We start from the raw sequence: 19,160 nt of genomic DNA, 5'->3' as shown, positions 1-19,160 counted from the left end.
ATGTTTCTGTGCTTTAACAAAACCCAACAGACACTTAGCCTCTGAGTCGACTGTATTTTCTTTCATTTCTAGCAGAAGTCTTCTGTTCAGAGTTTAGTCAAAGGTGCTGTGAGAATCCTTTCTGCTCTACCACATCAATTTCCCTGCCAATCACATAAGTAATCAGTGTGCTGTGGTATACAAGACTGGTCAGGCAGCTCATGCTTATTCAAGTGCAGCTACATCCAGAAGCTTGACTGAACGGTACAAAATACAGAAGCCCACAAGCTTATTATTTATTCTGTAGAAGTGACTAGAGGCAAGAGGAGGCAGTCACAACATTTAGTCAATGAAAAGTGCTCTTTAGGAAGATTTTAGATGCCTAAATTCAGAAGACCCACTTGGGAGCTTTCAGATGCCTGAGGCATCCCATGTTGAGTACCTAGGCACTACAGGAAAGAGTGGGTTTGGAAACTTCATTTCACAGGTTAACCAACCCAAGATGATGCAAGAAGAAGGTTTTACTCCTTCCTCAGACCTTTCCTCCCCCCCCTCATTACTACAGCCAGAAAGCCAAGGACCTCAGGAAGCCATAACCATTCCCCTTCCTCTGCAAGGTAGATAGGTCAAACCAGCTGTCCCATAGGTTCACTGTGACAAGTATGGAATGCTGCACAACATACCAAAACCCACGTCCCTCCAGCACCACCTTCCCACCATGATCAAGACAGACACACTCTGTGCACACTCATCCAGGAGGATCAGATCACTGTCCTCATCACACTCCTCAAACACCTCAGCATGGAGAGGGATTCTGCTGGCTCAAGGGGCTGATCAAACAAACAGAACATTGGAGCAGACACACAATCACTGCAGAGGACGAGAATACAGTCTCCCAGACTCAAAGCAAGGGAATGCTGTTCAAAAAAAATCTCACCGTTCCATATGCTTATCCCTTAAGAGAAGTTATTCTGGTCTGAAAAAAAACAATGTTGGTTTTAGAAAAAGTAGCTAAGTTCAAACAAAGCCCAGCCACTGTTTTCTATACCACAGTTTCATAAAACCCATTAAGGCAGATGCTAACATACAGCTGTGCATGCAACAGCCACAGAAACACTGTGAACAAGAACCAGTTCAGAGCATGGTTATGGAAAGAGGTGCCAGCGCAGCTTCCTCAGCCACCGCTGACAATGCTGTTTTGTTCTTCCATAAAGCTGTTCTGTTTAGGGCCCTCTTTGGAAATTCCATGACGACACACGTGCAAGGCTCCAGCACAGATACATGTGCTCCTCCAGGACTGTTTTCACCACGGTTAATATTCCACCCCCCAAGACTGCCTCAAACACGGTCTGTTCCATATGCTCATTACTTCAAAAGCAGGGATATACAGTCCCATCCCCACACAGTTTCTGTCCGCCTGTCCCCGCTCCTCCCAAAAGTCACCAAGCACTTCTGTGGCAGCTCCTTTTCATGAATTTTGGAGCTGGCTTTGGAGGCAGTCACAGTGATGGGGTTCACACATCCTTTGTGAACTCCATCCCCCTCTGTAAATCACACAAGCCAGTGGTCCCGATGACACAAAATCATGGTCTGATGCACACTTCTGTTACAGAAACATTTAGCAGTGTAACAATGTAGGACCTCAGCACAAGACAGTTAGGAAACAGTATTAATGCTAGCTAAGTAAAAATCTCCCCATTTCCTCAGTAAAACAGCATTTGACTCACATTATCTAGAAAGCATCAGCTTGCTTGTTACTCTGTGCAAACCCTACTTAGAAAGAACAATAAACTGGCCCACATTTGAACTGTCTCAATAACCAGTGGTGGATAAGAAAAAGGCTCCCAAAGTAACACCATTAACCCAGTGTATCGTCTTCAGTGGAGGGGTTTTCTAAGGCATTTTTTTCTTTTGCAGGGACTAATGCTGAACTTTTTCTTCTTGCCTAGAGCAACCACTCAGAGTAAAGCTGGTTACTCCATACTCCTGCCCCATGAAAAAAACAGCTTCCACCTCAAAAACGTATTTCATAAACTACCAGCTTCCTATTAAGAGACATATTAGGAGACACTGTAAAGATACTATTTGTCAGGCATTCAAAAAACAAACCTAGATGGGTGGTCCATGGTGCTCTGCTGCAATAAGGAAAGCCATACAAGGAGGCCTGCACCAAAACTTTGTGATCAAATTAACATGCCCCACCTACACTTCCATGCCCTCCTTTTACTGTCAATGACTTGTAAGGTCTCTTGTGTTTTAACTCCTTACTTTTCCTATAATCATTGAGTATTCAGCTGCAAGTTTGCTTTGCCAGACCCTTCCTATGCATTTTAAAAATCATTTTAAAAATCTTTTGGAACAGTTAATATTCTGCTTAAGAGTCACATCATGTAACTCCATATATATGGAGTTTATACACACACCATCTATACTCCAGCATATACACACTCCAGAGAGTCACCATTGGTCACAAATAAACACTGGATATCACGGATATTTTAAGGCCCCTGTCACTGTGATACTTAAATCAAAAAGATGGATAACAGGAGAATTGCTCTGCAATTTCCCACCTGCACATTCCTTTGCCAGGCAATGCCACTTGCAGTGCAGTTAATCAGAAACCAGCCCAATGTTCTGCTGAAAAGAGGTCAGAAATTAAGAGTGACAAAGCACGTCAGGGAGAGATGGTGCTGGAGGTCTGCAAGGCCCAACTGCAGCACATTGGGCAAGTCGTGGCCTGATTTGCTAGAAATAGGTATCGTTTCCTCTGCAGCACTGGTAGCAGAAACAGGCAGGTGGGCCAGGCTGGGCAGCAGAAAAAAAGAGGCAGAATGCCAAGGTAAGCCTGAAGCAAATTAAATATCAGAAGGCAGCAGGTTCCTTTGAGACTGCTTGGTTGCTCTTTTGGCAGAAGAGGAAAGCAAGCCATTAAAGAGGCAGAATACACCCGTGTTGACTTCATTTGAAGCACTAATTGCCATGCACGTGCACTAATTGCCCTCACATGAAGTGCAAGAGAGCGGGCACTACTTGAATCCCATGCAGTAGGCGAGGCTTCCAAAGTAATGCTTGTTGGATCACACTCTCACCCCACACTCCACTCATACCAAAGCAAAATGGAGGGAACCGGGGCAGTGTCCTTTTTTAAATAAAGTTATCCATTGCAGTTTATTTAGAGACCAAAGGGAAAACTTTCAGCCGGACCATCAGAGACATTCATGACATTAACAAAGTTTGGAGCTTCTTACCAAGGCAAGAGGAGGTAACAGCCACTGAAACACACTGTTCTCTGCTGTCACTTCAGAGCACAGGGCAAGGGAGATCCACTCTGCAGCTACAGGTACCTTATGCAACTTTTGTCAGTAAGCAACACCATTTGATTGCTGTCAGTGAACACTGACAGCTGCCAGGGCTCATCCTAGCTACCTGCACAGGTGAAATGCACCAGAAGAATAAGCACCAGCAGCAGGAACACAGAGCTGCACTGCCTGGGGCCTTCTCCTGCGGCTGTTCACATCACTGAGGAGGTGAAAGCAAGGAAACAGGAGAGGAAGGGTGGGCTGCAGCAGGTGGGAAGACTATGCTTGACCATCCTCTCTCCTGTTATGTTAAGGGTTTCCTGGAAATAGGGCTTTATGCCCTTCCCTCCAGCAAAGTCTGAAAGCGGCATATGTCCCTATCAGGATGTTGTCCTTAATATCCTTCAGCTGCACCTGTGTTTGCTCCTAGCTCCTTGTTTTCTCACTAGATGACACCCATCCTGCTGATCTGCCAGCTCAGGTTCGTATGTGTGCCTCCCAGACTACTCTGGTCCAAATAAATGGGCTAAACTAACCTTGGCTGAGTTGGGCTGAAACCAGGCTGGGAGCAAAAAACATTTCAGTTACTGAGCTTGACCATCTCTTTGGCAGGTACTGCTGCTGAAGTACATGTGACCAAAACTCTGGAAAACCAGAGCCTCTGATCCATTACCACATGGGTGAAGAAGAAGAAAATGTACCTCTCGCTACTAATTTTTTTTTTTTTTTTTTTTCAGTATTTCTTCTCAAGGTTTTTTCCCCAGGACGTACAGAGGAGTCAGGCTGGGAGAGAGACAGGAGACATTGCAGACGCATCTTCCACCAGCATCTCTCTGAAAAATGTACACTGCAGGGTGGCTAGTACAGGACAGATGCCTTTCAGTAATGTGAGGATTGATCAGTGTGAATCAGTCACTATTGTTCTACACCAGCTGTCCCTTCATACAGAAAAGCCCTGAGGGGAGTTAAAGGCACTTTTCAAGCAGCCAGAGGGAAAAAGGTATTTTTGGTGATAAACAGAATGCATTTAGATACCAACTCATTTCTTGTGGTGCTAAATAAAAACTAGACAAGGCAACAAGGATTTAGGGTATGGTTTGAACAGAGGTAAGACTTCTGTTAGATCTGGCTGGGACAGGGAATAGCAGAGGGAGAAGGAGGTATTCTGGCCATTAAGATTCAAAAGTTGTTTAACTTGGCCCAGGAAATTGCAGTCCCGCCTAAGGCCACTGTTTGTGCAGAAGGCACCTTTCGGGTATTTTTCCTCTTTACTGAAAGGAAATCAACACTTTCTCTCACTCTGCCCAGACCCAAACACTAAGTTTCCACCAGAAAGCCAATGTTACAATGCCACCTATTTGAATGGAGCACAATATTTCTCCAATAATCTTCATCTGGAGATTTGGCAGGTGGGGAGCTGTCAGCATCTCTCCCCGTGAAGTTTTACATGCAGTGGATATGCTCACGTTGTGGGAAGGCACTGGCTGAATAGCACGTGCAGTATCACAAATGGCTTAAACAGAAGAAGAGCTGATAGAAACCAAAGGAGCTTCTCCCAGGAAACACACAGAAGAGCATCACCTGCCACTTCAGTGTTTAGCAACCTGGGATCCTAGACCTACATCTTATTACAGTATATTGTCACACAAGCTGCAAAGGAATTGGCAATGAAAAGGTTTACTCTCAGCCCCAAGCAAGAGGCCAGGAGCTCTGAAAGCAGATCATTTCTCTGCAAAGGATGAGTTGTGAGCAGCCGCAGCAGCCCCTAGCACAGAAGCAGTCATACCGAGGAGACACTTGTGACCAGGCTTCTGAGAAGCACCTTTGGTAACGGGGCCAAGGGCTGGCTAAACGTGACAGATAAGCTCCTCTCTTGACTCTGTCCCTATCACAACTGGCCCCAGCCCTTGCCAAGGGGGTAAGCACGTAGCAGAGAGGGTGACATTATCTCTTCTAATAGAAAATGGCATATATGGGCAATGCGCTAAGTTAACAATATAAAGTACTCCTGACTTACACAAGCTACAGTCTTACCCTGGAGATATTACAGTAAAGATTGGTCTGTTCAGAAAAGTTCATCAAAGTAAATTGAAGAAAATTATTTAAACCTGTGTGAACACTCCTCTTAACAAGTGTTACTTTATTTAGTTTGCATTCCCTCTGGATGTGAATTAAATTAACTAGGTCCATTTGCATCTAAAATAGAATTGTAAGGCAATTTCAGTAGTGGACTACAGTCTCTATATAGTGGGCTCTATATTGTGGTTTAACTAATCCACCTGGGGTTACCTTTCCTAGACATCATTACTTGGACAAACCTTTAGTGTCATGACTACAGCCAGATACTCATTACCTGCATTAGGGAAGAAGGAAAACAAAATGAAAAAAAAAAGCAGTCTCCTAACTTTCACTAATAATGAGATATTAAAATATTTTCAGGAAATACTTCGTTAAGTATTTGTTCATAGCTATTTTGACCACAGCTGCAAAAAGTGTACACTTTTAAGAGCCCCTGGAGCACTAACAAGTTAACTAAGTACACCTATCCTAATAGCTGAGAAGGACTAGGCACTAAAAGGGAAGTCACCTGTGAAAGGACACTTAAACTTCAAGCTTATTGCTTGTACTGCAGTGCTTACAAGAAGGTCTCATTCAGGAATGAGACCCAGCCCTGCCAGATGTCATACAAATGTACTGTTTGTGACAAATAGAGAACTGCAGGCTTTGGGTGGGGTGTGAACTAAAGATAGGTGAAACAAGGAAACTAAGAGCAGGTTTCAGCTAAAGCAGACAGACAGCTCTAGTCATGGCCATCTCTTCTTTACTATCTACTCCTACCCAGGGCCTGACTTGCTTGTTTGCTTAAAAAAAACCCAACAAAACAAACAAACAAGAAAGCACATCAGTACCTTTGTGACCCCAAAGAACACATACACAAAGGAGGGTTTTTTTCAGATGGGTCTGTGATTAGTGCCTGCCACAAACAGTTTAGGCTGACTCGGTCTTGCCTTGGTGCAGTGGGATGGCATAGCTGACCTCCAGAAGTATCCTTCAAGCGTATCATCTCTAGTTTTGCAGTTTTCAGAAGTTATCAGTGCATCCATCATACGAGGGGATGACACTTGCTCCAGAACACCAACACGACTAAGATACAAGCCTGAGCAATATTCTCTCATTTTTCTGGCTTGTCAACAGCTTTGCAAATTTCTCAGATATGATAGTAAAACCCACATATGCACAGCAGCTATTTGGTGGTGTACTGCTAAAGAGTCCAGAATAGAAATGGAGCAAAGAAAAATGCCATATTCAACATCAATTAAGAAGGCAAGAACATAATTACCCAGTACAAAATCTGGGCACGATGTCAGAGCCCCTTTACAAACTAACATGACCATTTGTGTTATGTTTTTAGTAGATGCCGCCACCTTGAGCAGGAAAATACCCCCAATATGTTCCATCACAGGGTGTTATAATGCTGTCTCACTAAGAGGAGAGAGGAAAAAAAGTACTGGTTCAGTTGACCTTCAGTTCAGAGATCACTGCAGATTGCGTTTTCAACTGACAAGTACTTTGCAATTCAGCATTTCAACTTTTTTTTTTCCTCCATACCATCTGAACAGAAGAAATCATTATGTGTAAGAGAAGGATTGTTCAGCAAGTAGTGTTAAACAAGCTCAGTAGTCCTTCCTGGCCTTAAGATCCTGAGAGTTCACCACACAACAGCAGTTCCCACACTAGTAACCTACTTCATGTTTAACGGTTTTAAAGACTGCAGTTAGCTTTTAGCATGAGCAAGACTGACATTTTAATTACACAGTCTCCCACCACACTGCAGAGTATCCTCCTTTCCTAGTACCGCAGAGCATTTCTTCCTTTCCTCTACAAGATTACTAGTAACCACCTGCCCAAAAAAAGGAAATCCCATTCAGTTGGAAACATCTTCATTAATGATGTATCCCTTGGTCCACCCGTTTGTGCAACTCTGTGCATAAATACCCACACATTAAGCAAGAATACTCACAAAGCTGCTGGCGGGTACCTCCCAGCAAATGGAAAGAGTTCATCACTCAGCAAGCATGTCTGAGTAGCTCTGTCATCTGTGGGCTGACCAGCAAACTACTGTTTTTAGAAATTCTGGGTTGAGTAGTCCCTTACCACATTGCTAGCTCTAAGAATTCAGTTTTCAGAGTCTGAGGGACGCAGAGATCAGTGCGTGTAGCATTTAGTCTAGAGCAGGGAATAAAGGAAAGGAGCCATGGTGTTTTCTGGAGGGGGCAATACAACCAGGGAACTGTCTGCATTAGCAATATTTTATGACAGATTCTTGCAAGCAATGTCATAGCCTTTTCTTTTGACTATGAAGTGAGACAGAATGTCTTACACAAGCTGCAAACACATTTAAGGAATAAACACTTTGCATAAATTGCTGCTTTGAGAGATCAATTTCTAATGTCTGGGAGAAAAAGAAAAAAAGAAAACACAAACCTTTCTTCATTTATATTCCCCCTCTGTTGCATCAGCACAGTCCTTTGTTTACTGTCTGCAAAGATGCACTCTGATACTAGTGGAATGTGTATGTTAAATTTGTAGCGCAGCTTTAATCCCCAATTCAACCTCCCAAAAGCAAAGTTTCCCAGGAAAAGGGAGGATGATAGCCAGGCACAGCAGTACCACAAAGGCTCAATTCACAGTAAAAATTTTTATGGATGTTGCATAGATGTGTAAAACTTTTCATGAAAAGAAAAGGAAGTTTAATATTTCATCTGAAAACTCATCACTCAAACTGCAGAATAAGCAGTCTAGCTAGAGGAATTAAAACCAAACTCAGGCCAGGATTGAGGACGCTTCGAAATATACTTCTGTTCTGGTATTTCGGCTGCTATGAAGTAGGAGAAGCCACAAATGATGACCATACAGCGCACACTGGATTTGTTTGATGCTATTACTACAGACAGTCCAGATAAATCATGTTTGTGTGTTTACGATGTTGTGTTCTTGATGTCTGGTGAAGACAGTAAGGATACATCACAATTGCATTAGTGACTTATAAATATGAAGAAAAAAAGGACATAAAGGTATTTTATTTGCAGAACAAAGCCTGACAATACAATGAGGCTTTCTATAGCGAATGCTGTAATGAAAATCCTACTCAGCATCAGCGAGGCCAGCCTGGCACTAGAAGCAATACTGTTGGTGATGCCAACACTGTCCACGAATTCTTAAACTGTGGGGTCTCTTACCACTCGTAATTGCATCATCTTTGTGGTGCAAAACTGACTGCGCTTGGCTGAAGCAGTTCACAAGCTTGTTTAACTACCAGGCTTCTGATGGGAGAAGGGCTTCCCGAACGTTCTAATGCAAGGTTGAAAGCAGAAGGCAGAGCTTTAAATTGTGTTTAGTCCATTTGTCCGACTGTCAGAACAAGACCATCTCATGCTAAATTCTACTACAGATTTGTTCAATGATACCATTCCTGTACCTGCCAGCGATGAAGCTAGCAAGACGTATCACCATCGTAAAATACCAAGTACAGATACAGTCCCACAACTTGGGAGTGGTCCAGTTGCAGGTGCTAAAAAGCATTTTGACTCTTGCCTTGGCCTGACAGCCATTTTATGTGTGATCTTATTAAGTGCTAGAAACTTCAAGCTTTCCTATGATAAGGTGAGAACATTTTAGAGTTCAGGAGACAAATATTAAAATTCTTGTCTGTTTCTCACACCCCCTCATAACCAGATTATCCTTTTTAATATCTTTGGGGTTGTGTTTTTTCATTCACACAAGATTTCCCCTTGGGTTTTTACCTAGCCTGAGGACTCCATAATAACGAATCAAATTAAATTTCTGGCAGCAGCAGGATACATCTCAGGTAAAGACAAAAAAAAATTTTTTTTTAAAGTATCATCAATGTCAAAACAAAAAGAAGAAAGAGCATCCCTTGGATGCAAGATATCACAAGTTCAGATCACTAGGCTAGACTTCAGAAGGAGGGAAGGAACTAACACTGACTATATCCCACATCAAAACACAGGACTCACAGGAAATGAAAAAAGTCGCACAGCAGTCACACAGGAACCCCACCCACCTCCCAGAAGCTGTGAATCTTCACATTCCTTGCACACACTAGTCACTGTCCTACCCCTCTGGGCCACGAAAAAAACCCGATGTAGCACATCATGAAATCATGTAGCAGCTGGAGGGCTTGAGGGAAACTCTGGTGCACTCCAGCTGCCTCTGCACTACATTTTCTGGGCACATATTACCTGTGCAAGGTGCCATGTAAATCCTGCAATATAAAGCAGACGGGATGATAAAGCTTGCCCAAGGCTAGCAAAACTTGGAGCCCTGTCTTCTACCTCCCCAAACAAAAGCAGGTATTTTCTCTGAGCCGCACCCACCTGCACGGGGAGGGGGGGGAGAAGAGAGGAAGACAGGAACTTTTCAAAGCACAGGTTCTCAGAAGCCACTACCAGCTACAGGGTGGACCACTTTACCACACACGTGGAAGGTGCTGTCAAAATAATTTTTTTTACCTCTTGATGTTTCAGCTGCTGCTGGAGATTTTTCATTGCATCTTCTAACCAGGACAGAAGGAAAATTCCTTTAGTTTGATTAGAAAATGAGAGTAATATCCAGTACCAAAATATGAAGACAAAACCAGCTATTCCCAAAAGACTGTAACTATTCCAATTACTGCAATGGCCAAAAAGTTAGCAATTGTTCCAATTTTCTTAAGAGACTGAGAGGGAGCTATGGTGCATGACTGAAAGATTAGCTAATCAAACACAAATTAAATGCATTTGGAGAAGTGTGGTGCCCAAAGTTCACATTCCAGCTGGGCAGAGTCCCAGTCCTCTTCTACCCCAGACCTCAGTAGTGCTGCCCAAGCAACAGCGAACTCAGAGCAAAAGGGCATTTAGGAAGCACTGAGCCGATTCAGGCTCCGAGAGGGCACAACCAGTTCCAGAGAGCCTTTAGCACTAGGATAATCAGCATTTTGTTTCCACTGCTGTTCAAGTTTATAAATCATCTGAATGCAGTTAATCACAAAAGACCATGTAAATAAGATGTCCTGCCTTGGACAGGTCTCTGACAGAGTATAGGGGTCACACTGGTGTCAAACCAAGCCATCGAGCCCAGGACACTGAAGGGCAAGTCAATGACTGCTTTGTAAGATTAGGGCATGGAAAACTATCCTTCTGCCTCACGCATCTTAATGAATCCCAATGTTTTGCTGAAGTATCTTCACCTCTCCAGAAATAAACAGAACTAGCATACCCTGCCTTTTCAAGTGTGTCATAAAAATGCCTAGAAGGACAAGCCTTTTGCTAGAATTAGTGCATCTGGCAGAGCAATGCACCTAAATCATACCCATCACGTTTCATCTTCAATTCACTGAGATCCAAGCCAGCTATGACTGTGATTGCTACCGCAAGGCTAAGAGAAATGAGTCAAATGGGTCAGTTTACCGAGACAACGAACCTACTAAGAATCCAGAAACACAGAGAACTTAGATGCACAGCACTCAAATGCTATTACACTAACAGTTATCGATACCAGTGAACATTACAGTGCAATGTCAAAGTAATGCAGGGTGGTGGGAAGGAGGATAAAGCAAGGCGGGGGGGAGATTAGGAGGTAGCAGGATCATAGGGTAATTTAGGAGATAAGAAAAACAGATACTCCTTTGTAAACCTCAAGCAACACATGCATTCCCAAGAGATGCAGACAGTATTCCTACTAAGGACTAACTGATATACAATATCTCAGGGATTTAATTAATTACCTCTGTTACAGAATTACACCAGCGAGGCAACTATCAATGCAACAGTTACTGACCATTTCAGGTTGCCATATTTTACCTGAACAAAAGACTGTAAATCATCAATTTTTACTAACTTCAGTCAAACTGCTACTCAGGCAGATTCTTCAGTTGTTAGCAGTGCTGGAGCACATCTTACTGTATGAGAGCTCTACTGATATCAATGTTTATGCAGAACAGGACATTAAGTGCTGTTTGAGGCACACAGTATCTGGCCCCATGTGGCCAAGTGCCTTAAAATCACATCGTAAGTGAACATTACTCAAACTTATTTTCCAGGTGGACAAAAGTAGAACAGGCAGCAAACAACCATAAGAAAAGTGAAACACAGATCTATCTGCATTTCAGGTAGCTCATCTCCCCTTTTTTATGAATAAAGGCCACTTGAAGACAATGGAAGCGCAATACAGTGACTTGAGTAACACACTTCTGAGAATCCGTTAGTCTCAAAATCAGTCATCACCTACATAGCTTAAGCACGCTGAGGCTGAGATGGAACATACAGTACTATTTCTCCTGCCTGCTATGTGACTTGCTTCTCGTTAAATGCCATTTAAATTGCATCTAAAAAGCATCTTTATGAGATGCTAGAAGATATCCATAAGACTCAAGTTGATATTCTATTACAGTAAGAAGTTGTTTTTAGCCCTGCTGAAGTGACAGTTGATTTAGGGAAAGGAAAAAGAGAGACTGCACATGTTTTCACACCAACATCTTCCTAGAAATGGTTAAACTGAAATGCTGCACTTTTGAGAGCCACCATGCAGCTGCGGATCAATCACGTACCATTAACGGATGGACAGGGAGAAAGGCCAACAGGTACACAGTTCTCAGAAATGAAGGATAAGGAGTACTAATGTAACGTTGTTACAATGGAGGCGTATGGAAAGGGGCTGAGCAAGAAGGAGCTCAATATCAGGAGCCTTGAATCAGAGTGCCATAAACAAGAGCCATGTGCTGGGGCAGCTGTTCAGAACTGTGCTATCAGAGATCCTTTGCAGAAGGTTTGCAGTAGTATTTGGGGAGGAAAGAGATCAGAGCATTTCAGTTTCTCTTTCGATGAGGTTACTGACACAAGACAAAAAAAGAGTATTTATCTTTCCCAGTCTTCTGTTTTCGTGGTACCTTAACAGTCACCTACTCACACTGAGTTAATAAACTACAAAGGCTTAACTGTATCTTTGAACAAGGAACCTCAGAAAGTTACAATAAAACAGGTTTGGATGGGAAAACAGGAGTAAATCTAACCTCAGTCCACGGGTTTGTTTGATGTTTGTATATGGCACTCTTATCGCTTACCCCTGGCCCCCCACCCACTCCCACACACAATCCCCATCCCTTTTAAAGTCTGATTCAAGGCCCAATAAACCCTGTTGTGAAACTCCCTGTCCCTTAGCCCCTAGTCTTACAAAAATGCCAGTGCTTACTCAAGACTATCTGCACTGAGGGCAGCTGGTCTACTCACATGACTTCAGTTAAGCATCTGCAACCCGTACGCTCCAAGTTCTTCCCATGCATCTGTACAAGTTCGTGGGTCAGCTAGGCAGTTTGTTTCTACCGGCACATAGAATAAATCTCAGTATCATCTTTGTTGTGAATGCGAGACAGTTTATTGATAAATAGTATATTACTTTCTCAGTTAAGTATTAGATAGTCTCATTCACATGTAAAATACTTCTTATATGAATCCTGGAGTAAATGTGGTTTTGGAGCCTGGAAGCGTATCAAAACCAACACATGGAAAAGGCTGGCCCAGAAAGAGAGACACTGTATGTACAAAGAGAAGACAACACAGACTTGTGTGCATTGAAACACATTTGTAATCTGAACTGTCCCAGAATAACACAAGGACACAGACCTGAAGACAAATGCAGTCATCCCCTCCCCAATAAATCCAAAAGTAGTCCCTCTAGAAGTAATTCATCATAGGTACACAAGAAAAACCTTCAAGCAATCAAGATTTGTAGTTGGCGGAGTGTCATACGTTTAGGATGCACTGCTTCCAGCAGCAGTCTTTGGATGCAAGTAAATTCTGAAACACATGATTTCTTTTTCTCCCCTCCCTCAGCATTGGAGAACTTTTGAATATAAAGCAATAATTTGTATTAATTAGCATTCTTTTGTTCCAATCAAACATCAGTTCAAGGAGACAAGATCATTGCCCCTATCCGATCAGACTGGCAGAGGTACCAAGTATACCTGCTGCTTTTGCTAGGGGTGCTCAGGGCGCTCTTGAAAGACAGACCCCAGACTCCTCCAGGTAGCAAACAGAAGTCAGAGTCTACTTTCAAAGTCCAGTGACCCCAGAAGAATTATTAAAAAAGCAGCTCAGCGAAGACTGAACAATTACAACTACCTTTACTCCTGTCACCTTATCGATTCAGAAACAGCAGACTGCCTTATGGTTAAACTGCCCTCAGAAGTTGCATGAAGCCCAACTAGCACAGCCTCAGACCAGAGAGTTCAGTGACAGAGAAGTCCAGTGGTGCTAGGAGAAGGTAATTCAGACAATAAATCATGCATCCTCTGCAAAGGAATCCAACAAGTTGCCTTTCTCCCGAATGGGACCTATAACCAAGAATTTCACTCTCTTGAGAAAGAGGAGCAGCGAGTTTTTTAACGGACTCCTGAGCCTCACAAAAGTGTTCAGGAGTCTACACAAGAGTCACTCAGCTTTGAATGTTAGTGGATCATAACAAGCGTGTATGATTTTTCCTGGCTTGGAAACAACTGGGAGAAGATTAAAAGAAAAAAGCCCACACAAAGAAGAACTCCTTTAAGCATTATGGTTAAAAATGCCATGAAAAAGAGAGGAAAGGGGATACACATCCTAACCAGCCTTTCTTCTGTGACTACCGTGGATAAAGAACCATCTGGTCACGTAGTCACAAATGCATTTACATCCACTCCTGCTCCACAAAACCCAGGCTGATGTGACTGCCAGCGTGAAGTCACTGAAAACAACTTAACCCCCTCTTCTCGATTTATCTGGTATTTGTCTACCTTCGCCCCTGTTAGTCTGAAGGGGAAAAATAGGGCTTGCGTGCATCAGTGGGGCAGAGCTGACCACAACAGATTTCCATGGCAATGAGATACAACCCCAGTGAGGAAGGCCTGTTAATAGCTGTGAGGCAATGTGCTCAGCAGAAAGAGATTTTTCTATCAGACAGCCAGAGATAGCAGCTCATGTTCATACGCAAACGTGCAAGGAATCCGATTCTTGGCCTTGTACAACCCCACTGAATTCAGCCAGAGCTACGCCAACGTAGACCACAGCAAGATAGAGACCGGCATTTGGTGTTAGTAGGAAAAATAAATATGCAATATGGGGAGACACTCTGCCTTTAAAAACAAAGTAAGAGTATTCCTAAGACATTCCTCATTAACTGAACATTTATTGCCAAACGGCAGGAAAACCCAGCGCTAGTATGAAAGGGAAAGCAATTGTATAATGCACAGATTTGTGCATACTGTACCATCACCTACTGCCTGTGCTTTTACCTTTGGCAAGAGGACATTTATACACAAGCTCAACCTCTTATAAATAACCCTGCTGCATCTGGGAAGGGAGGGAGCTATCATTGTCCCAGATTCTCCACTGAGGGAGTCAATCATCATTTGGCCTTCATGATTTAGGCTCCTTTCTGTTAAAGTACAGTTACCAACACAACAATATTTTATGCACTCGTTAGTATCCTCCAAACTCAGCTTTGCTCGTAACAGACTGCTAAATCTTCTAGCCACAATCGTGATGAGCTTTGCCTTCATATGTAAGAATACAGTCTCCAAATATACTGAATTCAATAGGACAAGTCTCGGTTTATAAAGTTAAGAGCACGCACAAGGCTTTGCAGGACCAGAGCCCCAGCGAGGAAGAGCTGAGGCCATTAGCAAACTTTTCCAAGTCAAGCAGAAAAATAGCAACTGTCCTGCTTACGGTGTACGCTCTGCTGGAAATGTACAAAAAGCCATTTATATCAAGCATAAGAAAAATATGCCATGTACAGTTTATAAAAATATCTGTAACAAACTAAGAACAAAGCCAGAAACTTTCCAAGCAGGCTTAACTGGGTGGGGGGGGCAGAAGAATAGAGGTGGGGAAGAAAGAGGAATTTCATGGGCTATTTTGTAGAGCAGAGCAGCAACAGCCCCATCCTACTGAAGTTTTATTTAAGCCCTACAACTTTTCCTGACGCTGCAATAGGTAGAACTCAAAACAACTTAGCAGTAAGACAAGGCAGGCACTGAAAGCGCAAGGCTTTATTTTTTATTATGCGATAAGGCTGTAAAGCTACCAAACACCTGATTTTTAATAAACAATCCCCCGTTACATCCGAGTGTCACGGCTGACTCTGTGACAGGCTCATCCTTGTTCAGAGCCCTGCTCATCAGAGGGATGGCGATTACCACATAGCTACGACGTTTTAAGTCAATGGTTTCCCAATTGCCAAGCTGTCTGTGAAGCTTAAAAGCACTTGAGCCCCAAGGCTGCTTGCTTTGCTTGAAAAGAAGAGTGACACCTTGTATTGCCACTGTTTATACAGATATGGTAATTAAAAATTGCACTGTAACGCATTCAGTGATAGTCTTATTGTTCCCGTGAATTGAGCTGCTCCAGTTAAACATGGTATCACAGCTAAATAATAATCTGCATTTATAGGTTTTTTTTAAACTTTTTCTTCTGGCTGCATATGAACTCTGGGCTTCTTCACTGTAGGTATTTCCAGCACATCTCCAAGCAAACACCCTACTGCTACACCAAAGGCTTATTCCACATTCCCATGGAGCACGCTCTCCGATGCCTAAGCAAGCACTGCGCTGACACCGAACCCAGACTCGAGAGTGACACAGGAGAATAACCTCCAGCCGATAAAAATGGCAACACTTTCCACACATTTCTCAGTAACATGGCAGCACACACAGATACCATTCCACAGGTGTGCTTAGCGCTGAACTGTTTACATTAAACATCAAACGCAAGTGAAGGGCATTAGCTGACAGCGCTGGAGCAGCGGTCACGGCAAACCAGTAAGGTGCATTTCTTAAACGTTTAGAGCCTTAATGCAAAGCAGCAATGAGGAACCGCCACCGCTAGAAAAGAAGCAAGATTACAGGCTGGCCACCACGTTGTCCAACATCCCATCTCGTGGCAGGTAACCTCGCGGTTCGACTGAAAGCGCTGTCAGCCTTCCAGCATCAGGCAGGCCTGTGGAAGTCAGACAGCCCCACTTCCCTCACCCTACAATGCAGCGGGCAGGTGGGGGCTGCCGAGCACACACCCGAACTGGCCCGGGGCTCGCCTACCTGCTTCAGGAGGAACTTATCCTCCGCGTTGATCTTGAGGGAGACGGCCAGGTGGATGGCAGAGAGCACCACCCCGCTGATGACCGCGGCCCTCATCCGCACCGGCAGCAGCGTGTAGATGCTGTAGATAAAGAAGACGGTCCACCAGATGCCCTCCGAGGCGCTCCTGGGCCACACCAGCAGAACCCCTACCACTTGCACTGCCAGGATCACCAGGATGACAGAGTAGCACGCCAACCACATATGGTCCTGGTGGAAGTCGTTGCGGTTGCACACTACGCACAGCACCACCATCAGCAGGATGGCCAGAGAGAGCACCACGACGTAGGATACCTCATAGCGGCCGTGCGCGGCATGGAAGATCAGCATGACCACGCAGACCAGCACCAGCACAGCCATGAGCATGGTGAGGCTGCTCTGGTTGAGCCGGAAGAAGTAGCGCTGATAGAGGCGCTCCAGTTTCTCCGACTGGAACTTCTTGGACCTGAAGATTTGCAGCAGGCTGCTGCAACAGCTGCCCATGGAGAAGGCCGCCTCGGAGTCCCCCTCGTCCCCGTCCTCCTCCTCCAGCTCCTCAATCTTGGCCTTGATGCGTTTCTCCTCCAGCCCCAGCTCCACGGACCGGGGTCGTACCTCCCCCTGCTCCCCCAGCTGCCGGGGGCTGGCATTGTTGGGGGCAGCGGGGGAATCACCGGCGGGCGGGTGGCGGGACCGGTGACGTCGGCTGTCGTCACCGTGCTCCTGCCAGGCGGATTTGGACCTAAAGCTCATCATCCTGCAGCCGCTCTCCCCGCGGCTCCGGCTCGCCTGGGGCTCGTAGTCTTCCTCGCTCCTCCACCTGCTCGACATGCGGGAGGCCTTCTTGCCCGAGGACCGGTTGGGAGGTGGCGGGTAGGAGTAGCCATTGGCCCGGGCCTCCGCTTCGCCCCAGGCCGAACGGTGCTGCTCGGTGCCTGCCCAGGGCGCGGGGCCGCCGAAGCCCGGGGGGCTGACGCTGTTGGACCGGGACATGCCCTGAGGGAAGGGGCTGCGGGCGAGGGGACAACAGCCGGGCAGGCGTAGGGGGCTGCCCCGCCGCAGGGGATGAGCAGCTGGGAGAAAACCCCAAAAGACAGCAGAGGGAGGGGGAAAAAAAAAGAAGGGGGAAAAAAAAAAAATAAAAAAAGGCAAAACCCGCAAACGCCCCCAAAGGCTCCGGAGCGGCCGGGCGTCCCCCAGAGCCGGGGTCTCCCCGGCGGGGCCCTCAGGGCAGCGCGGCGGTGGCGGGCGCCATCGCCGGCCCCGGTGCTTCGACACCCCCGAGCGAGCTCGGCGCCGCCGGGGCCGGGACGCCCCCGCCTCAGGGCAGCCCGCCCTCAGCCGAGCCGCGGCGGCCGCGGGGGCTCCGGGCGCCGCGGGGGAGCCGCATCGCAGCGCGCCGCGCCGGCCCGGCACCCACCGCTCGGGGCCGGGCGCGGGGCGGGCGAGCGGCGGCACCGGCCGCCCCGCGGGGAGGCGGGCGGCTTCGCCGCGGGCCGGTCGGCGGGGAGGGCACGGAGGCTCAGGCTCGTCGGGCCGCGGCAGCCGGCGGCGGCGGGAGCATCCCCTGCCGGGGGGGCCCTGGGCGCGGCGGGGGGGCTGCCCGGGGCGGGCCGGGCTGCGGCGGCGGCGGCGCCCCTGCCTCGCCTCGCCTCCCAGCGGCGGAGCCCCGGCGGCCAGGCAGAGCCGGCGGCAGCCGCGCCGCTCATGCACACGGCCGCCGCCGCTCCGGCTGCCGCTCCCGCTACGCCGCGGTGCCTCCGGGCGGCGGGAGCGCCTCTTCCACGGGCAGCGGGGAAGGGGAGAAACGAGCAAATCTGAAGGAAGATGGGAAAGAAAAAAAAAAAAAAAAAAGGCAAAAAAAAAAAAAAAGGCGTCGGGGGGGCCCGGCGCCCCCTCCCCTGCGCCGGCAGAGGAACGGAGCCGCAGCGGCGTCGGCGCGGGGCTACGGGCGGCAGCGGCCCCGCGCGCGCCTCTGTCAGGGACGGCGGCGGCGGCCCGCCCCGGCCCCGCGCCTCTTTGTACTCCCCATTCAACCGGGCGCCGGCCGCGCCGGCCCCCGCCGGCCCCCATTGGCGCGCCCCCCGCCGCCGCCCGCCGCCATTGGGCGCCGCCGCCGGCCGGCCCGCCAATGTGCGCGGCCGAGGGGCGGGCCGCCGCGCAGCGGCCGTTAACTCCTTCGGCGCTCCACGCGCCGCGCCGGCCGTTGGCGCCTCCCGAGGGCGCTCCCTGAGGCCCCGGCCCGGCGGCCCCCAGAGGAGCCCCCCCAAGGGAGAGCGGCCGGGTTCTGGCAGCCCCCGGCGTAACGGGGGGAAAACGGGGTTGTCTGTGTTCTGCCTCATATGCAAGGCTGCGGGCTCTTGCGCGGTAGCTTTCCCTGGAGGACGGGGGGAAAGGGGAACTGCCTCCTGCTCAAGATGACAGAAACGTCGACACCAAGCGCCGGTGGCCGAAACCCTGGTGAACAGAGGAAGGCAAAGCCCCAAGGAAACCTCTCCCAACCTCAGTACCTACTACTGGACCTACTGCTAACACAGCAGTTAAAACTAAAATACGAATACAGGCTTTTGTTTTTTCTTTTCCAACGACCTAAACTGCAGCTCACATTTTCATCTGACAGTGTTGTGACACGGTCTTACTGGAGGGTTCATGATCTTAACCTGGTTAGCCAGACTGGCCGGGGGGCACGGGGAGGATACCACAGCAGTTCTCGACCCGTTTCAAACACCAGACTCTTC

General features: G+C 47.0%; 1 protein-coding gene across 1 annotated transcript in view; it reads right to left on the bottom strand.

Moving 5' to 3' along the window:
* ADCY5 (adenylate cyclase 5) overlaps window positions 1–17,415 on the bottom strand; it is a 219,208-nt gene extending 201,793 nt beyond the window's left edge. The window contains exon 1 of the mRNA XM_075710138.1: window positions 16,405–17,415. Within this exon, the coding sequence (XP_075566253.1) occupies window positions 16,405–17,415 (1,011 nt within the window). The remainder of the gene's footprint in view (window positions 1–16,404) is intronic.
* Between the last annotated feature and the right edge of the window lie 1,745 nt (window positions 17,416–19,160).

The sequence above is a fragment of the Pelecanus crispus genome, chromosome 5, assembly GCF_030463565.1.
Source record: "Pelecanus crispus isolate bPelCri1 chromosome 5, bPelCri1.pri, whole genome shotgun sequence".
In the NCBI taxonomy this organism is placed as follows: domain Eukaryota; kingdom Metazoa; phylum Chordata; class Aves; order Pelecaniformes; family Pelecanidae; genus Pelecanus; species Pelecanus crispus.
The sequence above is the reverse complement of the archived record's forward strand: the minus strand, read 5'-3'. Positions and strand labels throughout refer to the sequence as shown.